Here is an 8,115-nt window from a genome sequence, read left to right as displayed (position 1 = left end):
CAGGCCGCGTGTCCCCTCTTCGCAGGGATGGCAGCTGGTTTATGCAGCTCCTTCACAATGAAACTAAGCGATTGGAGGGATGGTGCAAAGAGATGGAGAGAGAGGCAGAGGAACATGACCTGTCGGAGGAGAGTGAGTGTCCTGAGGGAAACTACATTCTTGTCAAAGCAAGGGCTGCATTTGTTGTATTAGGTCAATGCTTTTATGATATGTATTCTATCATATAGGTATAGATTAGTTATACAGTATAGCCGAAGAACATTCACAGTATTAGCTGTAGCATGTTGAGTATGAAAACACTGAATCGTGATGGGCATTTTGTGACCAGATTGGATCCTTGCTCAACATGTTCAACCTTTGCCAAGCTGGCAGTGGTAAAACCAGAATCTCTCTCTTTCTCTGTCACTTTTTCACTGTCCCTCTCTCTCTTTCTGTGCACGTGTGTTTGTGTCCACCAGTCCTAGGAAAAATCCGGAGTGCAGTGGGAAGTGCTCAGCTACTCATGTCTCAAAAGTTTCAGCAGTTTTACTGGCTATGTCAGCAGAATCTGGTGAGTACTGCATGTTTTTTTGAACAAGACCACTGTATCGACCTACATGCTGCTATTATGTTACACATACAAACACAAAAGATGGGGGGTAAACTTGTTGATGATCTTCCATTTCTGTGAGCTCTGACTAGGTGCTCGGCCTGACGCTGCACTTGTGCACTTTCCAGAAATAGACCACAGAGATCGATAGTGAAGCAGTCCCTCTGCTGCTATTGACCCCGCAGTAAACGAAAGGGGAATTCCAATAGGAAACAGCACCTGTATTGAGGCTATCCATTAATGCTCCGAGGCAGCGGTTTGAATGGGATCTCAGAGTTTGAATAATGGACTGCCTCACTGTCTCACTGTTTAGTCCTCATGTCACGTCGACTGGAAACTCATACCTTTTCTAATGCTAACTATCCACAGAGTCAGCATATATTAGAAGATGGTGGTGTCATAAGTGGGAATGTTTCTGCAGATACAGTAGAGAGAGACGGTGACAGAGACAGGCAGGCACTTAATCACACCTCTCTAAAGCGTAGCTAATTTTTTAAATGAAATGCAAAACCTTGTGGAGGTGGTTGAAATCTGCCTGCCCTCTCACTGCCTTGTGTTGTTATATATATATATATATATATTTTTTTTTTTTTTTTGTGCGTTTATGTGTGTGTGTCTTAACTCAGTGCGTTGCTCTCTTTTGGATGGATTTGGGCTGCACACTCTCCTTCTCTCTCCGTAGATAATGGGATGATGAATTAAGTCTAACATTGGTAGTGACAAGCCTTAGATTGCCCTGAGCCCTCAGACATGTCTGAATGAGAGAACGACTCGGTCTCCCTGCTGGACGGAGGAGGAACTGCACGATGCTCTGAATGTGCTTTGAAGTTTGACTTGATAGAATTTTCCATGGTTTGGACTCACACTCATGCTTTGTTTGCAGTCAGAGATAATGAGCACATGGCTGTATGGAGCTGCCTGATTTTGTGAGTTGTCATTTGCACCACAGAAATACTGCAACTCTGAGGACTAGATTTTTGTCATTTAAATTTCATAGAATAGTGATCATTTTGCAAATTAACATTACAGTACAATTCAAATTTTGTACACACTCGTTGGACCAGAAAGAAAAATCTGAAGAGTGCACACACACTATATATGATGCCTGATTTGAGGTAATGACCACTGGTGAATAGCTTGTCTCTTTCCCTCTCTGACAATATTCTCCACTGCATGAGGCCATAAACTGACCTTTGATAATCATTAATCATTGTTGTTGCTACAGCACACAATGGACCACACTGGCTGCTAAAAAAGGATGCCACTAAAGGCAGTTAAAGGAGGTGCCCAGGAACTGTCAGTTGAGGTTATGAACCAATGTTGGTGCTGTACTGCCACACTGTGGTGGGAAGGGTGTTGTTCACACGCAGAGTCTATGATATAGTCGTTGCCCCCCCCCCCGAGTTATTTACATAACGTTTTGACATCTTGCTTGTTTTTTTAAATCTAAGTTTAGTATGATACAGATGGTATAAGTTCCAGAACAGGTAGCCTGTGTCTAAAGCTATTTAAGTTTGTTTACATCTGTAATCAGTGTTCAGTTATCCTGCACGTAACTAACACTTTACTTAAAATGCAAAATAAAAACCTCATTACATGTTGTACTCCACCGTCTCTTCAGGACCCCAGTGCCATGCCCAGACCCACATCTCAGGACCTGGCTGGATTCTGGGACCTCTTGCAGCTTTCCATCGATGACGTCACTGCCAAGTTTGATGAGCTGCAGCAGATCAAGAGCAACCAGTGGCAGCTGGTGGAGAGCCCAGAGAAGAAGGTAAAGCCGGTAGCTGTTTTCACCAGGGATCCACGCTCTCATAGTAATTAGTCTTAATGGACTCTAGATGAACTTGCTCGGTTACCGACAACATTTGTGTTTCTGTTTTAGGCTTGTGCCCAGCAGGAGGTTAATCATTCTTATCATAACACTGCAGGAACAAGCACCATTAGTTTAGCTTAGAAATCTAAAGGCATCGTCTAATAAGTTTATTTTCCCATTAAAACCATCAGGTGTCTCTCCAGAATAATGTTATCATCACTCATCATCTGATTCATATTGTCATGCATAGTAGCTCGCCTCGTTTTCACCAGCATTCAGTCCAGCTGTCCTCGAATGTTAATGAAAATTCATACAAACTGTATGATTTTGAGATTCCCTATTGTCAGACCATATAACAGGTGAACAAAAGAAATACTATTATTTTTTGTACAGCATTTAAACGCCTACAACACTTTGCATTCAGTTTTTCCACTATCATGATATTTCCAGTTGCAATTTATGGACTTTGCTTCATGCAGAGAACTTGTTAGGTCTCTACATACACGTTAATAAAAGCAGGATAGCTTAGGCACTTTTTTCTTATTGACAGTTTTCCTCCAATATATGTGACTTGTAGGGTATGCAACACTGCTTTTACAACAGTACAGTAGTAGTGATATTTATCCTGAAGCAAGTATTTTGAATGTTATAACAAGACAACAAATATCAAGGTAAGTGAATTGTCAGTAGACTTAAAGGAGCTATTTGTAAGTTTTGCTAATGCTACATAGCCAATGTTAGCAATAACAGCTGTTTACTTACCAGTCAAGAAGAGTTCAGCATCAAACTTCATTCCTTTGTTTGCCAAGAGCTGTCTAAACACAACCCCGGTGTTAACTCATGTCTTCTGTCATACTGAAGTTAGCATGCTAACCAGCTAGCCCTGGATCGTCTTGTCCATTTCCGATTGTGACTCACTGCAGTAAATGCAACATTTTGCCGGAGCACTTGTCAAGCGAAAATCACCACAACCTGCTCCTGGCAAGAAACCACGTTCAGCAGCAGAGAAAAATTACAAACAGCCTCTTAAATAGAGACTATGTTTTGAAGAGTAGGCTATGTTTTTCTTTTAAAGCTGTAAACATGGTTTTTTATAGCGTTTGAACGAAGGAATTGGCAGCTGCATGTGAAAGAGTATGTCACAGTACACTGGACAGGATTCATAAACATGGTTAGCTTATTGCTAGATGGCGATTTAAAAATATCAATGAAAATAAAAGATATTAAACTGTTAAAGATGAAAAGCCATTTGGTTAAATCGCTTGTACCCAACAGCTGAAATGAAAGCACATTGGTCAGAGCAGTGCTTGTAGATGAGGGAGGAGCATTTGTAAGAAGCACATTTAGATGGTAATGTGTTTTTAGAGATAGACGAGATCCTTCAGGGCACTTGGATAATTATCTTCATGCTACAGTTGTAGTTGTAAGGGAGTTATTTACCTCCAGCAGTTAATGGACACATTGCAAGCTCCATGAAGCTGAGTCCTAACAGTGACACAGATGCTCTGTATTGGGCTTATCTCCTTCAAGGCAGGCACCATTTTACTCTATCACCAGCTTGCAAAGCAATCAGAAGAGCTTGCCTTGCATTCAAAAGTTATTGACTATCAGTCTGTTCAACTTTGTAGGTCAAAAGGATGAAATTCTAGTGCCGTCATAGGTTAATGTGATTTTCAAACAAGCTTTGCATGGGTAATGTTCTGGCTACATAATCAATAAGGACTGTTTATATAGTGTTTCTTATTGTCTTTTGTTTTAGCATAAACTGCCCTTGGATCAGATGAGGCAGATTTTGTTTGTGTTTTGTTTTCTGCTACAGTGTCTCAGTAGTAGCAAGAATGCTGATGATGAACTCTCATATTGTGGTGGTGAAAATAATTTTCTGTCCTCAGGGGGTCTGGGGCACAACAAGCTGTGATACCAGAGCTCAGGCAAAGTGGTCTGGGTCTGTCCATGATACACACAATTACCCAAGATACCAAGAGTCCATATATTAAAGGCTTGTAGTCAAATTTAGCTAAAGCTACACACCGTTTCGTGAATGAAACTCCTCTGAGTATTAAATTCATCTGCACTGATTCAACATTCATCATTTTCTGCCTGATTTTCTTATGACATGAAGCCACTCTGGTAGTTTTTCATCTGCTGGATAATATCTCTTCTCGCTGGTTCTTGTACTTAGCTGGATAAATGGTATCCCTTGTTTTTCCATAATGGGATAATCATTGACTAAACTAAAGAAAACAATATATAATTACTGGAATAAAGAAATATTGGTGTTGTCAATTTTACTGCGTGTCCATAAAGGGAGTCTGATCCTGGTTTCATTGACTTCATAGCAGAGCAGTTATCAAATTATATTTAGATTGATTGGTCTATTCATAATCCATTAAGTTTAAGGACTTTTAAAAGAATTGGTCTATAATTTATATTATCTGGCACTCAACGACACTCATAACAATATTTGAGCTAGACCACTGATTGAGATACACTGTTAATCTGTGAATCCACTAGCTCTGAAGTATGTTGCTATAATAATACATAATTTGTTTAATCATGTCATCTTGTCTCCTAAGGAGCGGAAGTGGCCACCACCTCTGCCAAAGCGGCCAGCCAAGGGGCGTGGCGGTGTGACGCGGGAGCGCTCTCTGGACCTTCAGGACCGCCAGCGACAGGAAGCCCGCAGACGCCTCATGGCGGCCAAACGAGCAGCTTCTTTCAGACAGAACTCAGCCACAGAGAGGGCAGACAGCATCGAGATCTACATCCCTGAAGCCCAGACACGGCTTTGAGGTCCACGGATTCATCCTCGGCTCCTCTTGTCCACCTCCACCCAACACCAGCTCGTGGCGTCACATCCAGCCTCCCTCTGCCGTCATCATCTGTCACTGCTCGTCCACTTTGTCATCATCCATTGCCATTCTCTGGGTTGTCCCCACTGAAGCTACACTAGGCAAAGATTTCAGCTGAAAATCCATCCTTCTTATTCAGCCTAAATGACAATGTGGCACTGCCATAGGGAAGAATACCCCATCTTTCCTGAGTGAGAGGTCAGGTGAGCCAGTAGAGTCAGGTGTCAGGTGATATTTTTCCCACAGGAAGATAAAAATCAAACATTTTGATTGACACCCAAGCTGTCTCCACAACAGTAAAAACTGGACACACCAGCATCAGACCTTTTCCCTCTTCTCCCTCTGGTATTGTTTGGATAAAAGTGATCCCAGGCTGGCCTGATTGGTGAACATGTTGTGTTTTTATCCAGTTTATTGAGGTGATTTATGGGTATTTAAGGCAAAAAAAAGTTGTCATTTACATGTCTCTGTCACCAGGAGCTGCTAACATGAAGTTGCCTAGTGTAGCTTTAAGCCCACAGGGGACTTTTTTTGCCACAGATTCTGCATCATGAGAATGAGCTGCTATACGGCAAATAAACATTTCACTTGATATTAATTTTAATTACATCAAATGAATTTAGTGTTGTTTGTCACAGCCATTATTATTATTATAGTAAAACTGCTGTCTTTTCCGTCATTGCCATCACCCCATTGTGAGTATGGGTAATGCTATACTTGCCCCATTCAAAGGGAAACACAAAGTGCAACTTTTCTCTCACCAGCAACAATGGTCTTGGGCTAAAGCACCCTGTCCAAAGTTACAGCAGAAGCAGAGACTGATGCCTCCCACGGTGATGCATCTTAGCAAGATGGAAAAACCTCTAAAAAATTTTTAAAAAACATAGAAAAATGCTGCCCAGTCTTTTTTATGGATGTGGTTAAAAGCTAAAAACAGTTGATTTTCTTTTTTCTAAATTTCCTGCCAAGTTTGTGGTTATAACATCAGAATGGGTGGGGAGTAAAAAAAAAGAGTTTGACTGAGGTGCTGCACAACTGTAACTCATACTATCTATCAATTTAGCTATGTTTCTATCGTCCCTCCATCTTTAACCAGGCATGCTGCAGCTGTTGACCAGTGTTGCTGAATGAGATCTGAAAATAAGGCTAAAACTCCTCGACTATCATCTCCACATTTCTTCATTTTCATTCATATGAAACCATCTCCTCTTAGAACTCAACATTGTTTTTTATGATATGTATGTTATTTGCTGCTGGATACATTTCCATTGCAGAACAAATATGAATTATTAACAAAAGACAGTTTTGCGCAGCCTGGAAGAGGTGACTGTATCAAACAATGCATTTTGCACCTTATAATATTCATGTTTGTATTTCCAAGGGAAATGTAGTTTATGAAGCTCATGTGATATTGTTGCAGTTGAATTGCAAGGACAGATATGGAAAATTTACTACAGAATTTCATGTTACTCTATAGGTCATATAACCTGCACCTTGTGTTGTTCTGTTTTCATTTCTTTCTGGTGGCGTTCAGGCCTCTCACAGTTACACTATTGTGATTCTAACACTTTTAATTATACTTACAGTATCTATACCATGACCAACTTCACAATCTACAGTATACATTTAGTATTTATAGTTAAAACAGTTGTGGGTTGATTTGACAGTGCATTTGTCCTGCTGATTAAGGGGCGTTTCTTAGCTAACAGAAACCATTTCTCATAACACACTGCATCCAACCTTTTGTTCCAAGTGGCGCATAATGAAAACACTTCTGTTGTTACTTTGATCTGCTCATGTAGTCTAGGAAAGACAGGTGCAAATGACACTTTAACAATATTCAGTTACTATAGTAAATGGTGCTGCTTTTTACTCTAAAACTGTTGTCCTTTACCCAGTCCTATGTGCACGCACACACACACACTCAAGGACTTTTTAAACAGAGATTTATTAATATGGTGCCCGTTGTCTCTCCAATGACCTGTGGTAGATTGTGACTTTAGAAAAGATCATCTTTGCAATGCTCTTGGCCTCAGTGATGAAAATGAGGAGACGGTTTTGTGGTTTAACTTCCTTTCTAGCATGAAAAGAGGTCAGGGATATTTATTTATCAGATGGGAGAGATTACAGGCTTTGACATTCCACCAACCTTTAAGTAAAATCTAATATGCCCACCCTGAGCCAAGGGCATACTGCTATAGCTAGCTGAAAGTACATCATTGTACCTGTCCATATTTTATACTTCACCCACAAAGAATCCGTGACATTTGCAAGACATGCCCATCCATCCTCATTCTTCAATCTAACCCCAGCTAATTAAAAACTAATGTTGATATAGGGCCGCTAGAATTATGCTGCAGTACAGTGTTTAATGTTTCCCATTTTATTGTTGTTAGGGTGTGGCACTCAGCAGGGGAGAGCAGTCTGTGTACTGTAAATACTTTGAAGAGGCAGTGAGACTTGTCAGGAGGGATTATGATGGAGTGTTTTCCCTTGTGACGTGCGTACATCAGTGCTAAATCTAAAACCCTTACCTTACCACACGGCCTTAACCAAAATGCTCATGAATGTAGAGGCCCTACCAATGCAAAAAATAAAAATAAAAAAAACCAGGAGATGAGCAGACGGCCCATAATCCAACTGAATTGAACAGGAAAGACGTTGCACCCAAACTTTTATTTTATTTTTGTTGATCTCATTTCAGTTTGTTTTTTCTTTATTTGATTTGTGTTAAGGTGAAATATGAAATGGCACCAAAACATTAGTAGATGACAGTCCAGGTCGCCAAGGGCAATCATAATTTCACACAGATTTTTAAGGTTTACTTGTTACCCAAGCTTCCACAGAGAGGAAGTGCA

The 8,115-nt window shown here is 40.5% G+C and overlaps 1 protein-coding gene across 1 annotated transcript; it reads left to right on the top strand.

Annotated features, from left to right (window-relative positions):
- The first annotated feature begins 405 nt into the window (after positions 1–405).
- On the top strand, positions 406–7,129 carry LOC147818641 (disks large-associated protein 2-like). The gene is made up of 3 exons (XM_087176279.1): positions 406–550; positions 2,211–2,363; positions 4,982–7,129. Exons 1-3 carry the CDS (start codon positions 503–505, stop codon positions 5,195–5,197), a joined length of 417 nt encoding a protein of 138 aa, XP_087032405.1. The 5' UTR covers positions 406–502; the 3' UTR covers positions 5,198–7,129.
- The last annotated feature ends 986 nt before the right edge of the window (positions 7,130–8,115 follow it).

This window comes from Seriola lalandi, unplaced genomic scaffold (genome assembly GCF_002814215.2).
Source record: "Seriola lalandi dorsalis isolate HSWRI2012SDOR001 ecotype SW California unplaced genomic scaffold, Sedor1 jcf7180002054544, whole genome shotgun sequence".
NCBI lineage: Eukaryota > Metazoa > Chordata > Actinopteri > Carangiformes > Carangidae > Seriola > Seriola lalandi.
This window is presented reverse-complemented; position numbering and strand designations above follow the sequence as displayed.

What these genes read in the sequence shown, in the direction of transcription:
- LOC147818641 (XM_087176279.1), top strand. Translation starts at nt 503, where the DNA reads ATGTCTCAAAAGTTTCAGCAGTTTTACTGGCTATGTCAGCAGAATCTG. An exon ending in GGCTATGTCAGCAGAATCTG is followed by an intron (nt 551 to 2,210) that starts GTGAGTACTGCA and finishes CCGTCTCTTCAG; the next exon opens with GACCCCAGTGCCATGCCCAG. An exon ending in TGGAGAGCCCAGAGAAGAAG is followed by an intron (nt 2,364 to 4,981) that starts GTAAAGCCGGTA and finishes TTGTCTCCTAAG; the next exon opens with GAGCGGAAGTGGCCACCACC.